This window comes from Stenella coeruleoalba (genome assembly GCF_951394435.1).
Source record: "Stenella coeruleoalba genome assembly, chromosome: 19".
NCBI lineage: Eukaryota > Metazoa > Chordata > Mammalia > Artiodactyla > Delphinidae > Stenella > Stenella coeruleoalba.
In genome coordinates, this window is record NC_137165.1 from 7,381,234 (window position 1) to 7,401,885 (window position 20,652).

The 20,652-nt window shown below is 53.3% G+C and overlaps 1 protein-coding gene across 2 annotated transcripts in view; it reads left to right on the plus strand.

Moving 5' to 3' along the window:
• The first annotated feature begins 951 nt into the window (after positions 1–951).
• Positions 952–20,652, plus strand: part of GAS7 (growth arrest specific 7) — a 198,873-nt gene continuing 179,172 nt past the window's right edge. The window contains exon 1 of one of the 2 annotated variants that reach the window (XM_079903929.1): positions 952–1,635. In XM_079903929.1, coding sequence (XP_079760055.1) covers positions 1,453–1,635 — 183 coding nt within the window. In that variant the 5' untranslated portion in view covers positions 952–1,452. The remainder of the gene's footprint in view (positions 1,636–20,652) is intronic. The other variant, XM_079903924.1, reaches the window with a different exon arrangement.

The window sequence follows — 20,652 nt, forward strand, 5'->3', positions numbered from 1 at the left end:
GTAAAGGGTATCTATGGAAGCACAGTAAGAGATGAGGGTGGGGGAGGTATTGTGGAGGGCCTGAAATGCACAGGCTGAGAAGTCTAAGTTTAATGTAAAAGGTAATAGGGAGCCATGGAAGGTTACTGAGCAGGATGTAAGGGCAGGCAATTAGGAGTATACAGAGAGATTAAAGGGTTCGGCTATTTACAGTGTAGGAAATGGAATTTAAGTTTTCCTATAGAGTAGGTGAACAAAGAAAGCTTTCTTTTACTTCTAGGCCATCAGTTCAAGGTCAGCTTCCTTCAGCACCCAGGTCCACTGGTACCAGCAGAGCAGGAGCTTGTCCCTAATGAATTTTGTAGGTACCTGGCACATTGCGTGGAACGTGGCAGCCTCCCACTAATGTCTGTTGACTGAGTAAACGAGTGTAGACTCCTCAGCCTGGCCCATCTCGATTTCAGGAGAGCTGGTACCCTGGGCCAGCCTCCCCTTTGCACGCACAAGCGACGGGGCCTGCTCTTCTCACCTTCTCCTCTTCTCCTTTTATCCGTAGTGATCTCCGTCCAATTCTACCAACTCGGATTCCGACTCCGTCGCCTCGCCGCTCGGTCCCTCCGGTGTAACCCGCTGCCACCTGGCTTCCCGGCTCAGGCGCCCGGCTTCAAATCTGTCTCTCACCCATTGTCCAGTTTCCGGTGAGTCAAGTTCAACCCCAGGTTCAACCCCTAGTGACGGCCACAAACACATTCCCTCACAGGCACCCCAGAGGAGGCGCCCGCCCACCACCGGCCACGAGGCCTACAAAACGCGTAGAGAGTGGTGTTTCTACCCCCGCGGCTTTCGGTGGTGCGAGTGTGAGCTGGGAGACCCCTCCCCAGTGACCCGCCCGCTCGGCTAGGGAGCGCCCGGCCCTCAGAGGGCGTGGCCGCCCCGGTCCAGCCCCCGCCCAGTCCCGCCCCCTCGCGCCGAGAGAGCCCCCGGCAGGCTACCCGGCCGCCAGCCCCTTCTCCACGTCCGCCGCCACTCCCTCGCCGCGGAGCGGGGCCGAGGGGGATGCTCCTGGTCCCACCTCCGCGGGGAGCTGCGCATTTCCGCGCGCCGAGGCGGCCCCGGCTCTGGCCGGCCCTCGCGGCGGCCGCCCGCGTTCCGCGTCCCCGGGAAGTTGTCTCCGGAGCCCGCGGCGCCTGGGTCTCCTCCCCCTGAGCCCCGCCCCCCCCGGCCCGAGCTGGGAGCCGCGAGCCGCCCGGCCCGGGGGCGTTGCCGCTCGCTCCGAAGCCAGCAAGTCTCAGCTTCCCTGCGCGGGGCGCGCGTCCCCCGCCTAGCCGGGGACCCCCGCGCACCCCCGAGACGGCGCGCGCCCAGAGCGCGGGAGCCCGGAGCGCCGGGCGCCTGGGACCCCGCGGAACCGCTGCCCAGACTGCGGGGCTCGGCAGGGATGCAGGCTGCGCTGTGAGCCCGGGCGCCAAGGCCATGTCCGGCGCCCGCTGCCGGACCCTGTACCCCTTCTCCGGGGAGCGGCACGGCCAGGGGTTGCGCTTCGCCGCGGGCGAGCTCATCACGCTGCTGCAGGTCCCGGACGGCGGCTGGTGGGAAGGCGAGAAGGAGGACGGGCTCCGCGGCTGGTTCCCGGCGAGCTACGTGCAGTTGCTGGAGGTAAGGGGCGAGGGCCGGGGCTGGGAGACCGGCGCGCTCGCATACCTGTTGCCCGCGCCCGGGAGGCCGGAGCCGCCCCTGCCCGAGGGGCGCCCCGTGGGCCGCCGATGCGCGCCCGACCCAGAGCCGCGCGCTCCTGGGGGTGGCGGAGGCGGCGGGCGCCTCTCCGGGCGTGGGCAGCGCGGGGCTCGCCCTGCGCGCGCTCCCCGTGCCGGGCCTCCCGAGTACATCGAGGCCGCCCTGAGGAAGCGAGAACTTGTTGCCAGTGTGAGTTCGGGAGCTGGCGGGCGCGTTCCGGCGGTGGCCGGGGCCGCAGAAGGGTTGCGGCTACCGGCGGTCCAGGGAAGACGCACGGAGGATGGGGCTGGGGAAAGTGGCACCGCTTGGGCCCCGGAGCCCCGAGCCTGCCGACCCGTGGACGGTCGTCCTGCGGCGGGTCAGCTGCCTGGCCGCCTCCGGGCCGCCCACTTACTGGTCAGCTGAGCCTGGCTAGCCACCAGCCCGAGCCCCGTCAACAGGCTTGATCCAGGGGTGCTGCAGCCCCCGGCCAGCGCCCCGTCCCCTGGCCCAGCTCCCCGAGGCCAGGGTTCAGAGCCTGAAAAGTGGCCTGTCCTGGTGTTCTGGCCTGGCCCCGGGCTTCACAGGACCTGCTGAGCCAAGTCGGCTGGCTGTTTATCGTCTGGGTGACAGTTGGGAGGCCTCGATGTCCTCTCGTCGCCGAGCTCATGGTCATAGCCTGAGTGGGATTCTAAGTTCCCCAAGTCCTTTGGTGGCGTGCGGGTTGGGCTTTTACAGGGTGTCCCCTTTAGTGAAGGCTGCCCGACCCCAAGATTGTTGTGAAGGCTGTGAGTAGCCGGAAGTATTCTGGCAAAACTGTCCAAATCACAGAGACTAAACTGATTAATAATTTACCCTCCCCCTCCACCTACTTCACAAAGAACAAAGTAGCAAATTTTGACTGAAAATGGTCTGTGCAGCTCAAAAAAGACAGAAAGAAAGCTAGATAGAGGTGAAACGGTTATGGGTGAGTTTGCCTGAGAAATATCCGGTGGAAACTTATCAAAATAGAGCCTGGCCTCTTAGAGGTACGTGATGTTTCTTTCAGGTCCAGAGAACAAAATCCCTCCTACATGGGTTAGTAGCATTTGACCAAGTTGAGGCTGGAAGGAGCCTTCCTGGGCTGTCAGCTGAGTGTATTCGGGCACCTTCGTGGTTCTGTCATTTGAGAGCCTGGCTGCCTAGGAGAGGTTCAGGTGTTCCTCAGTTTTCGTAGTTCCCTTCCTGAGATTCAGGTGTGGAAGAAAGCAAGTGAATTGCTTCTTACGAAGACCCGGAGCCTCCTTGTTTCTAGCCCAGCAGCCCTGGCAGAGACTCCTGTCGTAGAGTCCTCTGGTGGCCACGCTTTTCCAGGAAACACTGATGTGGAAATTTGGCTGTTGGATGTCTGGTGAGGAGTGTCCCTGGCTGGACTCAGCCAGCTGTGTGTTGGGTGGGGGTGAGACTGGTGGGTTTGTCGGCTGTGTTAGCAAGAGTGAAGTGCCTTTGCTTTTTCTTCCCAGGGGCAAAGGGAGCGTGAATCAGACCGCCCAGGGGACAAGCAGAATGATCAGCTAGGACAGCTGTGGGTGTGTCAGTCACAGTTCGTGGCATGTGTGTTGCCTAAGGTGCTTTCAGACAAGTACCCATCTGTGTGAGTAGTGCCCCTAGAGGGGCTTACGTTTGTTAAGCACCTGTTAGGCACCAGGCATGGTCCATACAGTGTCACCAATTCCCCAGACAGCCCTGGGAAGGGGGAGGCACTATCCCCATTCTACAGGCAGGCAAACTGAATGTGAGACAGGTGAAGGCAGTTGGCCAGGGAGTAATGCTTGCGTAGCTGGTTAGCAGCTCAGCTGGCTGAATGCTACCCTCTGTGCCTGTGTCTCTTTTAAACCCAGCTGTACCAGAAGGCAAGTGAAGAAAGGGTCTGGATCCCTGTGGGAAAGGGCCAGTGCAGCTCCCGAGGTCCACCTACCAGTGACCACATCCATGAGGGAGGCAGGGATGCTGGGACTCCAAGGAGGGCAGCTGCTCCTTCCTACCTGGAGCATCTCTCCTGCGAAGCCTGGAGTTTGATTTCGCTCAGAGCCCGCTGCTTTTCCCACAGGTGGAGACAGGAGTGGGCCTGAGCCCCGCGACTCTTTTCAGGGCCAAAGCAGACGCATCTTCCACAGGGAGGATCATAGATCAGGCCCTTTTGTCTGTGGGAACCTCTTCCCTGAGCAGGCTGGACCTCGAGGCTGAGGCTGGGGAGGGATGGAGGAGATGCAGGTAGGGTCCCTTGGAATGGGGTGACTCCCCAGAGACAGGCTGGGTTAGGGGAGAATGCAGAACTCCTGAGGGGGTTGCCGGCGGTGGGCTGGCCAGCATATGGCACTGGAGGAGTGCCAGCCAGGTGTTAGTGCAGAAGCCAGGAGGCCAGAGAAGGGCCCACTTACTAGAGCTGGGAAGCTTCTGCTAGTGGGCGCCTGGCACTGAGCCTGCTGGGGGCATGGAGTTCAGAAGGCCAGGGGAGCTGTCGCAGATACAAGTACAGACAGGAGGGGCTCCACCAGACTCCTGCGGCAGGAGTGCGATGGTGGGTGCACAGCTGAGAATGGCACTGCCAGCATAACCCCCACCCCAGTGCACCGTTTGCTCTCTGGCGGAAAGAGTGATGTCAGGAAACCCCATCTTGGCAAGAGTGTGCTAAAGATTGAGGGCAGTGTGTGCAAAATGCACACGCCCCAAGGATTTCCTCCTTGTTCATGTGAAAAAAGGGGAACTGAGAGGCCCTGGTTTGCAGGAAGCATACCCCGTGGCGGGGAGTTGCGAGCTAACTGAGACGGCCCAAAGATCCACCCTGGTGGCCTGCCCCTGCGGAGAGGCCAGTTTGGTGGAGGTTCTGGTCCTGGTTCCTGGGGAAATCTCTTTGGTCAAGACCCCAAGGAAATGGGGGGACAGGACAGAGCATACTTGGCTTACAGAGGGCGGCCTCCAGGAAAACCTCTGCCAAGCAGAGCTGGGGGGAGCCCTGGTGGGCAAGGACTGGCCACAAGGATCCTGCTATTCAGTGAGTGGGGCAGCCTTTCAGAGGGTGCCAGGTGGAGGGGAGCCAGCTCCTCCCAGAGAAGGGAGGAAGCCTAACAGATAAGACCCACAGCTGCCCAGGAGTTATCAAGGCCTTTAGATAAAAGCAGCCAGGAACATCTTTCTTGAGGGTCTGTTCAGCCACGAAGAGGTCAAGGATCTGAGAGAGACGTGGCCTAGGAGGAGCTGAGGTGATGCTCTCCCCTCGAACGAAGAGAAGAAGTTAGGGCTCTGAAAGATACTGTCAGGCATCTGCAAAAACCACCAGAGCTTTTGGGAAATAATTCTGGAGGGTAATAAGACTGGAATGCATACACAACAGAGCTTTCCTTGACAGAGGTGCTGTTCTCTGGATCCACGATCTGGCTGCAAGGTCACTTGCAAGGTACTCAAGAGGTACTAACGGAATATGACACTGCCAGCTGAACTAGTCAGCTGCAGAGGGTCACCCTTGCACCTCCTTCTCTTCACCTTCTGTTCTCCCCTTTTGGGTTCAGGTGATTGTGCTGCAGGAGTTTACAAGGTGCGGCTGGGGCAGAGAGATGTGCTGTGGATCATTAAGGGATAGTATTTTATCCATTGCTATGTAACAAGCCACCGCGAAACAACCATTTATTATTATCTCACACATTTCTGTGGGTTGACGGGGCTCAGCTGGGCGCTTCTTCTGCCGTCGATCTTGGTGTCTCTCACGCATTTGCAGTTAGATGGTGGCCGCAGCTGGGGTCCTGGAGGCTCAGCTGGGCTGGCACCTCCAAAATGGTGTCTTCACTCACATGCCTGGTGCCTTCCATCTGGCCTTTCTCTCTGCGTGGTGTCATCCTCGGGTGCCTTCTGCATGGCCCTTCTCTTCAGCAGGGCAGTTGGAGTGTTTAACATTCAGGCTTCTTAACACAAAAGTGCAAGTTGCCAGGTCTTCTTAAGGCGTAGGCTCAGAACTGGCGCATCACTTCTACCACATTCCACGGGTAAAGTGAGTCACAGTGTGGGAGGGAGGTGCATACAGGTGTGTATACAGCGAGGCAAGGTTCATTGAGGCTGTTTTGCAGACTAGCTACCTCAGAAGGGTAGGGAGAACACCCTGGGACAGATGATCCATTAGAGAGGAAGCAGCGCCAGGCCAGACCCTAGAGAGAGCCTGGGGTGGCAGTGGGGGTAGAACGAACAGATTTGGCTATTCTGCTAGGAAATTCTCCATCGCCATCCTTGCAAGTTTTTGTTGTTGTTCGTTGTTTGTTTTTGTTTTTAAAGTCGCCAGGGATTTCTTTATAAAGGCCACACAATAAATGGTGCAGCTGATTTTGAAACTAGATTTTCCTGTCCCTGAAGCCTGGGTCTGTCCCCTGGGCCACTGACAGGCCAGCCCAGCTTTTTCAGGGTGGGGCTGTTTGGTGCTGGTTGTTAATGGACAGGGTGCCTCCGAGCTGCCTGACATCTAGTAGATGCTTGATGTGTTATACAAATTGATTTTAATACAGGGCCTTTCTTTCTGTTATGTGGAAATTAACTAAAATGGGCGTGACCTTGTTCCTCACACCCGTATTTTTTAAGGCGGTCGTCAGCTCTTTCACAAAAGGCATAATTAGGGCTGGTGGTTTGCAGAGCATGTAGCTGTGATCGAAAAGATTACGGTGCTTTCTGCCATCTTCACGAAGTCATCCTGCCCTTTGACTTGGGAGCTGTGGCCCGCGTTTGTGGCTCCTGTGCTGTGTGAAACTCTCCCTTTGGCCCATACTCTGCCTGCCTCTGATCCGCAGGGGCGTCCCCCCTCTGCACTGCTCTGTGCTGGTCTGGTCAACTGGCCACCCCTCAGGACTTCAAAGCAGTCGGCCGGGCTTGTTGGAGTCTCTGGATTCGGGGCATCTTCACAAAAGTTCCCTTAGCAACAAGTCGGCAGGAATCCCTGACATCTGTTAACCACCACATGAATCCCTGCAGTCCATTACCAGCTGGAAACATGAATGGGACGCTGACCCGCTTGTACTCTTCCCAGCCTGAAAAAGCTCAGCTTTTATCTGACAGCCTGGTCGACCTCGTCTACGAGGACGGATGCTGGTCCCTACGTGGCCGGTGGAAGAAAAGGTTTGGTAAACCAGGAAGGCTTGGATACCGGTTAGGTGTCGGGATCTTTGTCGGGCCGCTCCAGGGGACGGTGTTCTCCCAGCTGCCCGCTTATCACTCCCAGCAGGCAGGTGGCATGTGACAAGCTTTCCACCAGAATGTCAGCACGGGTCCCCCCGTCCTTAATTGCACAGTGAGTAGATTCCGCTCTTGCCTACGGCGGCAAGGCTTCTAGGTGGTGTTTGCCCCGTGGAGAGAAGTAGAAATGGTGGCCAGCAGCTCGGCCTGGCTTGTCCTTTGGAGGACCAGAGCATGGGTGACACTGTGTAGGTTCAGTTGCGACAGGTGTGTGAATTGTGCCAGGTTCGTGTAGATTCCTCAGAGGACTCACCCACCTCCTCCCTCCGCATTTAGTGTCTCTCCTGTCTTCCATCTGGTAAAGATCTGTTTTATTAGGTTAACTTCCCGGTTCACTGTATTCCCCTCGGTTCTTGAGCTGGTCGCCAGACTCAGTCCCCAGGGACTTACATGTCCAAGTTAAACTCTTAATCGCTCCCTTCCTTTCACCCTCTTTCCCCCCCACCCTCCAAACCCTTGTGCATGTCGCCACCATCTCTCTACCGCGTCACCTGACTCTGCCCGCCTGTTACCTTTTCTCTCCTGTTCATTCGGGTGGCAAGCCTGGTCTGCTCTCCCTGAGAAACGTTTCTCAGAGCCTTTTCCTTCGTCACCTGCATTGGCAAACTTTTTCTGTAAAGGGCCGGGAAACATGTTAGGCTTTGCAGGCCAAGAGGCACACTCGAGTCACAGCTGCATCACTGCGATGTGTAGTGCGCTGCAGGCAGTGAGAAGCCGTGAGAGCGCCCATATGGTCTCTGTCACAGTGGCTCAGCTCTGCCCGCGGAGCACGAAACAGCTAGAGAGGAGCCCCAAACCGACGGGTGTGGTTGTGTTCCGATAAAACTTTATTTATGGACACTGAGGTTTGAATTTGTGCCATGCAATATCCTTCTTCTTTCGCTTTGTTTTCAACCATTTAAAGATGGATAGGCCATTCTTAGCTTATGGGCTGTGTGTAGTTTGCCAGTCCCTGTTCAAAAGTTGATCGTTCATTCAACAACCCCTAATTGAGTGCTGACGATGGGCTGTGAGCACTGCTGGAGGTGAAGCAGTGATAAGACATAGAAAAGACGCTTACCTTTTAGTTGGGGAGATGGTAAACTAGCAAAAAAAAAAAAAAATATATATATATATATGTATGTATACTTTTAAAGTGGTATGGGGCCAAGAAAACAGGGTACGGTGACAAACTAGGGGTGTGGGGTGCAGGAAGGGAGGGGTTCCAGAAACTGTCAGAGAAGGCTTCCCCAAGGAGGGTGTGTGTGAGCAGAGACTGCGTGGTGCACAGGAGCCAGCCGTGTGAGGATCTGGGGGTGTGTGTGAGTATTTGCACTACAGATGCAGATAACCCTGTATATTTGATAGATTTGAGAGAACCAGAATATTCCAGAATGGTTAGAGAGCGGGGAGCGAGGACAAGAGAGGTTGGGATGTGACAGGGAGGCAGGTAAGTTGGATAGTTGTCTCTCCCCCCGCCCCCATATATGTCACTTGATTTTTCTCTACGAACTTGTATTTTGAATCGCTATCCTGCATGGCGGAAGAAATGAACTGTCGCATAATTTGAGGTTGCTTGCCTTTCCCCAGGTTTGCATTTATGGTCTGGGGGGCTGAACTGCAAAATCATCATTCCAAGGGCCCAGCTGTTCCTTGATGTCCTTTGGGCATCTGCTGAGCTGTGCTCCCCGCGTGGGTCTCTGTCTATCCATACTTTTGCCAGAGACAGTCTCCCGTCTGAAGGGTCCCTCCCTCTCCTCCTCCTCAGCAGTTTTGCGAGGACAAAATTGGAGTGTCATTCTCTGACACCGACTGAAGCTTCTTTTGCCTCCACTGGTGTGTTGGTAAATGTTTAACAATCAGCTTTGGCGGATGGAGGGTGGGAGGTGAAGTGAGAGAAGTTCTGATTTGTTGCGTTTGCCAATTTCTGGGGTGTAAGTACTCCTGCCATGGCTGATTTGAAGCTACCAGTGGCTTCTTTTAATTGAATACATTTGACATGCCATCTTGTGTAAAGTTAAGGTATACAACGTGTTAATTGGATACGTGTATATATTGTAATATGATAGCGATATTTAGCACCTCTGTCACATTCCCTAATTATCCTTCCTTTTTAGTGGCTGGTAGCTTTCGGTTTGATTGATAGGTTGGCGTGCTCTGATTTGTTCTGGAAAGCTCACCTGGGCTGTAGTGTGGAGGATGGATTTGCAGAGGGTAGGGACGGAAGCAAGCAGACGAGTTAGGAAGCTGGGAGCAGGCTGGTGGGAGTGGAGGTGCTGAGAGAGAAGTGGATGGAACTGGAATGTACTTTGAGGGTTGAGTCAAAAGGACTTGCTGGTAGATTGACTGGGGAGGGCGAGGGGGCCTCACCTCTGCAGGTGAGTTGTGATGCACTGTCCCTGTGGTATTGTCCTCATCTGTGAATCGCCCATTCTGCCACCAGAGACCTCTTCCTTTAAAAAAAAATGAGGTAAAAGGCAAATTAAAATTCTGAAAAAGTTAATGTCCTTAATGCAGACAGTTCTTTTACAAGTTATTTTTAAAAGCCCAAAAGGAACACATCAGTACAAGAATGGGCAGTGAACTTGGATAGACACTTTATAGTAGAAGATGCAAAGTCATCAGCATATTCAGTCTCACTAGTAGTCAAAGTATTGCACATTTTTTAAAAAGGTAGCTTTAATGAAAAGTGTCAAAATAAAAAAAGAATGAGTATTGGCAAGGGTGCAAGAAAACTGCCGTGGGCTTCCTGGAGTGTAATTTGGCAATATACCTTAAAACCTTAACAGCGTAGTGCCCTCTGATCCAGCAATTCCACATCTAGAAATGTGGATTCAGAAAGCATCTGGTAGGTAAGCTGTAAGCCTCAGAATACCCATTGCAGCCTGTTTCTAATATAGCTCAACTGGCCAGACCCTACCTGCCTACCAAGAGGAACTGGTTAAAATAAGATTCACCTGTTCTTCACACAAGGCCAGCCACGCAAAAGGGGCTCAGCAGAATTTTAAGAATAAAACATTTTTGTCAGTGATGCTAAGTGTTTTCATGGAGTTAGCATGGTTCGGATTTCACCTTATGACAAGGCAAAAAGAGATGGTGTTTCCAAGAATGAATTGCTTTTTAAGAGCAGAGACTGTGTCCCATGCATCCTTTTGTGCAAAGAACAGGCTGAAGGAATACTTGCCTGGCCCAGGGCCACGTTCTTTTAGATATCCTTAGTAACAGCAAATCTTTGTCTTTCGAGGGGTGAATTTGATTTTTTTGGAAACAGCCAAAATTCATTTGGAGCCACGTCTGGTGTGTCTGTATGTGTGACTGTCTGTCTATCACCTTGTTGAGAAAAGGATGTAAAGCAGCTTACCAAAAAGCATACGGTATGGTAAGATAAAAGCATTAGTATGTGGGGAAATCTGGGGAAAGGAGAAAAGAAGATGATGGTTGGAGTCTGAAGAGTGTAGAAGGTAATCGAGTTAAGTAATGCTGTTTGGGATTTAAAAAGAGGTCCTATCCTCAAGTCATGCTGCGTTTAAGCAGATCTCGATGGGGGAGTAACAGAGATGCTCTGAAGATGGCAGTGTTGGGGGCTTACATGCTGTGTCAGTCAGGATGGGTTAGGAAATGCTGCCATAACAAACAGCCCCCAAATCTCAGTTGGTTTGGGGCTGCAGGACCAGGACCCAAGAAGAGGGAGCAGCCACTGTCTGTAATCTCGCTGCCGATCAACAGCACATGGTTCTTAAAGCGTCTTCCCGGAAGTGACACATGGCATTCGTGCTCAGCTCTCATTGATGAAAGCCCAGCCACACCTAACTCCAAGTGGGTGGGGAAATGCGATCCTGCCATGTGCCCAGAAGGAGAGAAGGAGTGAGCTGAATGTATGTGGACAGCTCTGGTGACCACCAGGTGTGGCCTGACTCAGGGGGATGCCCCGTTCCTGTTCCAGTTCAATCTCAGTATTTTATGGCCATGCCTAGAGGGGTGCTTCTCAAGCTGATTTTGATGCCTCTAGAGCAAGGCTTCTGGACCTTGTTGGAGGCAGATTCTGGCTCAGTAGGTCTGGGGTGAGGCTTGGGACTCTGCAGCAGTCTGATGACTTCAGCCTCAGCAGGTGCCCATGGCTCCTGAGACCAGGATGAGTGCTTACTGTGCTTTCACATCAGCTCCCCCTCCCGCAAGCTCTCCCGGCATCTAGCATGATGCTGGGCACACCAGTGATACTTGGCCTGATCCCAGACTTCCTGTGATTTTTTTTTTTCTTTGCGGTAAATACATCTGTCAACGTTTGGTTCAACAAAAACAAATATTTATAGTTGAGCGCCTACTGTGTATGCCAGGCTCTCAGCAAGTCTCAGGGGATAAGTCGAGACCTGGAGCCAAGGTCTTCTCTGGAGTGTGCCTCGGGGATGCGCCAGCCCCTCCAGGTGGCTCTGGCAGGTGATTTCTCTAAGAGACTTCAGTTTCACACTTGTTCTGTTGGAATGAAAGCCCTTCCAGACATTCTGCATCCATTGTTCCTTCTCAGATGCCTTCATTCCTCCACCCTTCTCATTCGCTCCTCAGATGCACAGGGAACTCCCGGATTAGTCAACAAAAAAACCAAATTAAGTTGTAAAAACTCTTTAGAGATGATATTTCAAAAATTCTACAGAAATGAGTCCTTGTCCTAATTTAGTCATAACAGAGGCTCCTTATTTTAGCAGTGGTTCATGGAAGAGTGTCATTTGTTTTTGATTCACAATATAATGTAGAAATAGAAATAGGAAGTTGGAGGCCACTGTTCTCATTTAGCAAGTGTTTTATTGATAAATAGCTACAAGCCTTTGTGGTGTTTGGAGTGAAAAATAAAACTCTGTTGAGTTTTGGATAATCAAGGACATACTTCACACAAAATCTACTAATCTGGTAGTCAGTCTAATATTTTCGTATTGTAAAGAAGGTCCTGGATGCCTGGGGCCTCCCGCTTGGTGTGGGCGCATAGAATCTACCTGTACAACATTACCATGTAGGACATTAAGGACAGCACTTCTCACGTATTAAGGTGCCTGCAAATCCCATAGGGTTCTTGTTAAAATGCAGATTTGCATTCACTGGCTCTGGGGTGGGGCCTGAGACGCTGCGTTGTCTACCTAGCTCCCGGGTGATGCTGATACTGCTGGCCTCTGAGCCACAATTTGAGTGGGAAAGCATTTGAGTACCCTGAGGGGTTTTAGAGTTTGCAAGTCATGATTAAATTCTGGAATTAGATTGGATTTCGTTTACTTTCTTTTTCCTTCACGGATTATGTGAGGCTATGCAGGGTCAGGGAAGGAACACAGGTTTTGGAATTAGACCTCATTTGGAGCCTGTTTCCTCCGAGAAGAGAGGTATGGAGATGGTAAAAAGGTAGGATGGGGGAGGGTGGTAGCTGGTGTTCCAGTTTGCCCAGAGGGGTCCCTTGATCACAGTTACGGGGTGGAGGTGGGGCTCAGGCACGTTTTACCATGGCCAGATGAGGAAGAGAGGTTGCGGGCTGAGTGGTGAGTGACATGGGCATGGTAGTAGGCCCAGGGTCTTGACTGAAGTATGAACTTGATGGCAGAGAGAGAGCCCGGGGTGGTCTTGCCAGATACCGACTGTGTTAGGAGAAACATGCAGTGGGGGTGTGGCCACCACATCTCAAGGCGGTTTATCGGTTCCGAGGGGATGCTAGATGCACTGTGTGGTTTGGTTTGTGGGCTGGAACGTGAGCCCTGTGGCTACCACTGGTGTGCACTGCTCTGACCGTGTTCAGAGACGGGGGCAGAACCAACCCCCCATGTGGGCCGCAGAGCTCAGGGCAAGAGTCTGGCAGCTCTGGGTTCAAATCCTGCCTCAGCCCCTGCTGCCTGGGCGAGTTGCAGAATCTTCCTAAGTTTCCTAGGGTTCCTGTGAGGGTAGCTGGCATCTCGTATAGTGGAGTTTACATCCCACATGTTCTAGGGATCATGCCAAGTTGAATGCTGAGAGCCGCTCGTTAACTGGGCTTCCATGGATGGGGTGCTGCTGGGTGAGAGAAACCTCTTTCCCTGGGCCCCTCTGAGATCAAGCACAAGGCTGCCTGGTTGCAGCGCCGTGGTCAAGGCTTTCTGGACTTCCCTGGCCGTCCAGTGGTTAAGACTCCGCGCTTCCAGTGCAAGGGGCATGGGTTCTGTCCCTGGTTGGGGAACTAAAGATCCCACATGCCGTGCGGCACAGCCAAGAAAATTAAAAAAAATAAAAAAAGGCTTTCTGACCCATGGGTACAGATCACCTGAGCATCTTACTAAATGCAGATTTGGATTCTGAGGGTCTGGGGTGAGGCCTGAGAGCCTGCATTTCTCAAAAGGTCTGACAAGGAGATGCTGCTGGTTTGGGCCCACACTTTGAGTAGCACAACTGGAGAGCACCTCTGGGGGTGTTTCAGGAACTGCTGCATGATGGTTGCCACTGCTCAGGCTGGGCTAACTAGTCTTAATTGCTTCTTACCTGGGTCAGATGGGCCTCCGGCTGCCCGGACACACCCCGAAGAGGCTCTTATAATGAGAAAAAGGCTGTTTGTCGGGAGAGGTGACATGCAGGAGGTTGCTGAAGGACTTCGACATTCCTTTTCATCTTTGCTGGTCCTGGGCCAAAGGCAAGGTTTGCTTCAAGGGCCTGGCTGGAAATTCTCTTCTGAAAACGTTGTTATGGGGCTCAGGACAACAGGGCCGGTGTTCTAGGGCTCGGAACCGGAGATGGTGGTTGGTGCCGCCAAGCAGGCGTCCCCCGCAGCCCCTGGGTGGAGCCCTCAGGTCTACACTGTTCTGCACTTGGCCTCTCTCCTCTTGCCTGGATTACTGCCGTGGTCCCTAACAGCAGTGGCTGCCCCTCTGGTCCCCTGGTGATGTCCATTCTCCGTAGTGACGCCACAGTGATTTTTCTGGCCAGTTTGACCACGGAACGCTCCTGCTGAAGACTTTCCCTGGCTTTTTGGTTGCCTTTATGATATAATATGACTTAGCTTTGCTTACAAGGCCCTTTATAACCTGGCCGCTGCCTCCCTCCCCAGCCGTGTTTTTAGCTGTTTTTAGCATTTCTCCGGATGCGTGATGCTGGGAATTAGGAGCGTCATCTTGTCCATGAGGCTGAAACAGGAGGGAAGGGGGCAGGGCACAACCGTTAAAACAGTGACGCAGCCGTTGAGGATACGACAGAAACTGGTTAGAACCTACTAGGCCCAAGATGGCGGATGATTGACTTCCGGTGCTTAGACCTCGAGCCTCATTATGCACTCATTGTAATATTAGCATGTTAAGGACACGCCCACTGGCACCATGGCAGTTTGAGGCCAAAAGTGGGCGGTGCCGCAATTCCTGGAAATCCCCATCCCTTCTCCAAGATAGAATATTCCTCCTGCTCATTAACATATGAAATTACCCAGCCCATAAAAACTAACAACCCCATACACCCTGGGGCCTGTCTCATGTTCCAGGATGACCCCATTTTTCTGCAACAATCCTGGAATCCTCCAGTGGGACTGTCCTCAGTTTGTGGACAGTCTGGTGTAATGGTGTTCAGAGCTGAGCTGACCTGGGTTTGGGTGCTGGCTGTGTGAGACTTTGGGCCCCCTTGCTTACCTGACCTTGGACCTCAGTTTCCATATCTTTAAGACCCATATCAGAGAGTCGTTGTGAAAGTTAGAATTGTGTCCTTTGTTGTAAATGCTCTGCAGGGAGCCTGGTGTCAAGGTTCCGGATATGCTGGTGGCCACCCATTACTCAGCGTCCTTGCCATTATTTTCTTAGTAAAAAAAAACCTGTTTCCCCTGATCGTCAGTCCAGACCTCTTGGTCACCATTTCTGGTAGAGACTTTGTCTCTCTGGCTCTTGTCACCTCACGTCAGTTTCCATCTTGGTTCTTCCAAGTAAGTCCCTTTCGGTCAGGTTTTGCATCATCACTGAAGGTGTGTTTGCCAGTGGAAGTCACGGCCCTACTGTGGATGGACCCACGGCTTTGTCGTGGTGTATTTCGACCACAGACTTAAGCCAGAAATTCCTTTTTCTGAAATGTCACAGTTGTCTGAATCTCCTCCCATCCAGACCCTCCCTGAGTGTGATAAACCTGCCTGGGTGTGACCAAGATTAGAATCTTAGCTGCAGGTCAGTAATTGAGGGGAATTTTATCTTAGAGCTTGTGGCAGATAAACCCGCCTGTAAAGGCAGATTTTTCTGCAGAAGATTGCATCCTGAGGCCTTGTGGGTAGGGTACTGCTCAGAGTGAGGTGGGGTCACGGCACCCACGGATATTTTCCAGTTGATGTGTTTGTGATGTGGCCGTGGGGCCCTTGATTCCTTCTCTCAGCCCGCCAGCTGCCGAATTTCTGAGCATGGCTGTTGTAGGTTCTTTGGGGGCAGGAAGGGAGCACAGTAGCGGGAAACTCTGCCTGTGCCCCTGTTCCCCTCTGCCCCGGCCCTAGAATCTGACTGTTCATGGTGGCACTTGTGGCTTTCTGCTCGTCCTTGTCCGTCCCCCCTGCCCCCCCCCCAACAAGGGCACAGAGGAGAAGTCATCTCTCTGGGCTCACGACAGCCCACCCAGAGGAGAGCGCAGGGAGGGTCTCCTGTTTTTGACTCTCTTGTGAAAAGAGGAGACAGTCTGGTCTTCAGGAAAAAAAAAAATATTGGTGTGGATCTTTTAAAGGATTCTTCTTGCTACTCAGGCTGGACGACTGAGGCACGTGGATTGGGAATCTGGGATCAGAGAGACAGCGAGCTGGGGTTTGGGGGGGTTCCTACAGACAGCGGTGGGACGAGACCTGCTCCCTTAAGGAGCCCTGCGGTGGGCGTGGCTGCGGAGATGCCGCGGGTGTGGAGGGTTTCAGATGGGCTTCCTCTGCTACCCCCAGGAGAAGATGGCCAGAGTAGAAGCGTAGCCGGCTCTCTTCCTCACCTGGGCAGAGTCCCCAGGGCAGCCATGCCGAGCACCTTTGGCAGGTGGGGAGGCCTGCCAGTGGGGCATGTGTGGCGAATAGCCTGGCCAAAGCATCATCGGCCACCCCGGGGGGGTTGTGGAGCCACCTCTGGCCTGAGCCTCTTGCCTTTTGCTTTTGACTATGTCCCTGGCCCAAGAAGATGGCTTGGATGAGGCGTGAATGGGGGCAGGGGGAAGAGAGCTGGCCTGAAGTCTCCAAATCACCCCGACCCGGGGTCACTGGTGCTATAGCTCCTGGGGGGTCTGACACAAGTGCTGCCTTCCTGGCTCCACACGCCCTCCGGGGACCGTGGTCGGGGGTGGGTGGGGACCTTGATCACCATCCTGTTCAGATGACTCCGGGGATGCCTCCAGGAAACCCTAGCGCTCTGCGGGGAGACGGTTTAAAAAGCCCAGTATCATGGTCCGCTGAACGCCAGCATTCCTCTTTGCCCGTCAGCATGGCTCTGGGAGATGCCAGCGCGAGTGCCAGTCTCGTTTGTTTTGGAATTGAGTGCCAGGGGTTGGTTGGGGTGCTTCGTCACTGTAGGTGCCAGGTCTGCTGTATTATTAGTCTTGGGGAGAGGATTCCTCGGAGAAGCAGCAGAAGGTGTAAATTATGCTTCCCTGCAAATCTTCAAGACTCTCTATATATTCAGCTACAGTGGCAAGTCTCTTGCAGACGAGGACCGGTGTGAAATGCAGGCAAGTTGGAAAGGGTCACCGTGGGGACCTGCGGCTGGCATGGTGGATGGTCACAGAGTCACCTGCACTTGGCTTTCCCTGGTTTGTCGGGGAGAGAGGAGAGGAGGAGTAACAGCTGTCCTCGGAGGCCTGCACCCCAAGGGGCACGGCTGCAGGGAAGCAATTTGAAGGTGCCTGATACCCCCCGGCAGTGGACAAGTTTTCCGTTAACCTGCTTCTTAGTAAATATTCCTTGTATTTCCACCGAGACAGGAATGCCAGGCTAGGGCCAGTGTCCCCACTCTCCCCTAGCCTTGCGTGACCGTCCGCAGTGAACTTCTAAAACCTGAGTCTGACAGAGCCCTCCGCTGACTCCCTGTTGTCCTGATGTCAGGATGCTTCTTGAGGGACAAACACGGGCCTTCACAGACCACACCTGGCCTCCCGGCCTGACCTCCTCACTGCCCCTCTGTTGGCAACACACCTCTACACCCTTGTGCCTTTGCGTGGCTGCCCCTCTGTCTGGGGTCCTTTCCCCTCCTGCCTGCCTGGGGAATGATAGTCCTCCAGAACCGGCCCAAGCGTGGCCTTTGCTCTCTCCCCTGGCGAGCTGGTCCTTCTTCCTTGGCTTCCATAGGGCCTCCCACTGTGATGGCACTGACCACGTTGGGCTGCAGTCACGTCCCTCCTGCACGCTGAACTCCTCCAGGTCAGGAAACCTGCTTCCCAAATCTCTGCTCGTCCTTGTCCATCCCCCCTGCCCCCCCACCCACCCACCAACAAGGGCACAGTGCTTGGCATCCATGAGGTCTGGCTCGGTAGCTATTGGACGGCCGGCTGGATGGATGGATGAACTAAAAGGATGAAGAGAGAGCTTGCCCTAGAGAATTGGGCACATCTTGCTGTGATTTTGGTTCATGGCCTAAGCAGTCTTTCTCTGAAAAGATGTGAATGGCCGTGTCATGGTGTGAGGACTGGGGTCATGGGAAGGCCCAGGTTAGAAGGCGGATAGCCAGGTCAGCTCAACACTGAGCAGCAAAGTCAGGCCACTGGATCCTGGAGAACAAGGCACTCTGGGCCACAGGACAGGACACCCCGGAGTGGCAGGGGGAAGGGTGAGCAGGTGTCCTGTGGGCTGGTCCTCTCTGCCCGTCCCGCTTCTCGGCGGGGCTGCCGCAGGGACAGTTAGGTGTAGCTGAGGGCTCTGTGGACAGTGGTCACGAGGCCTGGGTTCTAATTGTAGGACCCGCACACACTTCTTGGATCTTTGACCTTGAAGATTCGTTAAAAAATCTTTGACTTTCAGTTTCTTCACCTGTGCAAAAGGGAGGTGACACCCGTTCTGCTGCCTCTTAGGTTGGAAGAATCTTCAAGGTGATGGTGGGTGTGAACATGCTTTAAAACTCAGGGTGAGCTGGTGATGCGTGTGAGGCCTGTTATCAGAGGCTACGCAGGAAGTGGTGGTGACGGGGGAGGGTCTGGAGCTCCTGGACCCCGAAGTCCTGACTCTCCCTTTCGGCCTTGTCCCAACCACTCAGCCCTCTGCTCTGGTCCTTTCTGCACTGGACCCTTTGAACTTTTTTTTTTAAAATAAATTTATTTATTTATTTGTGGCTGTGTTGGGTCTTCGTTGCTGTGCACAATCTTTCTGTAGTTGCGGCGAGCAGGAGCTACTCTTCATGCAGTGCGCAGGCTTCTCATTGCGGTGGCTTCTCTTGTTGCAGAGCATGGGCTCTAAGCATGCGGGCTTCAGTAGTTGTGGCACGCGGGCTCAGTAGTTGTGGCTTGCGGGCTCTAGAGTGCAGGCTCAGTAGTTGTGGTGCACGGGCTTAGTTGCTCCGTGGCATGTGGGATCTTCCTGGACTGGAGATCGAACCCGTGTCCCCTGCATTGGCAGGCAGATTCTTAACCACTGCGCCACCAGGGAAGCCCCCTTTGAACTTATTTTTGAAGCCACCTCCTCATCCCCTGCTTGGGTGATTAAAAAAACTGTCAGTATTCTTGTCCCAGACAAGTTTTAAGCATTTGGAGCAAGAGCTTCATCAGGTTCATCCCTGTGGCCTTTAATTGGGCCCCTCCGAGGCACCAGCTGTGCGTGTTCTATAGGCCCTGGGGATGTAGCTGAGAATGAGACTGATTGGCGTCTTGTCCAACACTCACGGGTCCCTGTGGTCAGAGGTCTCGTCACCCATGGGGAACCAGGTGAGTGGCTAGGGAGATATGCCCCGAGGAGTGAGGGGCTCTAGGAGGCAGTCCAGGGTGCTGGGAGCACTTGGGACCTGTGATGGGCTGTATTGTTCCCCACCCCCACCCCCCAAACTCATACGTTGAAGTCCTAACCTACAGTATCTCAGAAGGTGACTGTATTTGGAGATAGGGTCCTTTAAGAGGTAATAAGTTAAACGAGGTCATTAGAATGTCTTTAGAAGAAGAGGAGGTTAGGACACAGACACACAGGGGAGACCACATGAAGGCCCAGGGAGAAGACGGCTGTCTGCAAGCCAAGGAGAGAGGTCTCAGGAGAAACCAACCCTGCCGACACCTTGATCTCGGACTTCTGGCCTCCAGAACTGGGACACAACAGATTCCTCTTGTCTCTTCAGCCTGTGGTACTTTGTTCTGGCCGCCAGAGACAACTCCTACAGGGCCCTGAACCTGGATTTGGGTGGGAGACTCATTTGTGTCATAAGTTTGGGATCAAAACCTTGGACACTGTGCTTGTTCCGTTTTTCTCCTTCACACGTGTTCCTCGTGAATACGTTATGTTCCAGATCCTTCAGTAGACTGTGAGCCCCACGAGGGCAGAGCTGCGCTTCTGGTTTGTTCACTGCAGGGTCCCTAAAATCCAGGACAAGTGAGGGCCCACATAGGCATTGGAACATGTCTTTGGGATGAATTCTGTCTGAAACAATGGCCTGAAGTCAAATTCCTCACTCTGGGCCTAAAAGAATGTTTAGTTAAAATAGCTGGTTTTCCACGACCAGGTCTCTGCTCGGAGCCCGCCCTGTGAGGTGGCTTCCCGCTCTTTCTACAGACTGTGTCCCTTGTCTCTCTAATGTCTACCCAGCCACCAGATGTGATTAAAATGTATTAAAAAATCAGAGAAGAAGAGTTCATTTATTCGTTTTTCTTTACACTTGGTGGGCTGAGCCACATATTATATTAAGCTGGGTCATACCAGCCAGTGGGTTTGAGCGCTGTTACCCCCCAGAGGGTTAACTCTGTGAGGCCAGGGATTTGGTCACTGCAGCATCCCTGACACCGATGACAGTGGCTGGCCCAGAGTTGGGGACTTATATTTGGGGAATCAACAGTTGCATCAGTATAAAGTGCGGATAAATAGTAAATGCTCGGCAGTTCCTGGGGGGATCCAGCTAGTTTTTCTGCAGGAACCTCCCCTCCCCCCGCTCATTGCCTCAAAGCCCCTTTCCTCTCTGCTCACTGCTGTTTTTCTTCTCAGGCTGTTGGTGGTGGTTCTTTGTCTGCAGTCCCTGGTTAAGGCGTCTGTTACCTCCTCAGTGTAAGAAGAGATGTCTCCTTTGATACGGCAGAGTTCCCCTGGTCTGACGTGCAGAGAGGGTCCCTGATGTGGAGAAAATCGTGACTTGCCCAAGAATTTCTAACTACTTTCTGTTCTTCCTACTCCGCATCCAGTTTTCTCATTTTTCTTTTCATATTCCCACCTTTTAAAAAAATTGCGATAAAACTCACATACCACGTCACAATTTACCGTTTTAAAGTATACAGTTCAGTGACATTTAATACATTGACAATGTTGTGCAACCATCACTGCTGTCCCGTTCCAGAACATTCTTATCACGCCCCAAAGAAACCCCATACCCATTAAGCAGCCATTTCCCATCCCCTCATCACCCTCCCCCCCCCGCCCCAGCCCCTGACAACTACTCGTCTCTTTTCTGTCTATGGACTTGCCTATTCTAGGCATTTCATATCAGTGGAACCAAACAACATGTGACCTTTTGTGTCTGGTTTCTTTCACTTAGCATGATGTCTTCGTGGTTCATCCACGTTGCAGCACGCGTCGGGACGTCATTCCTTTTCATGGCTGAATAATATTCTATCGTAAATATTCTACGTATT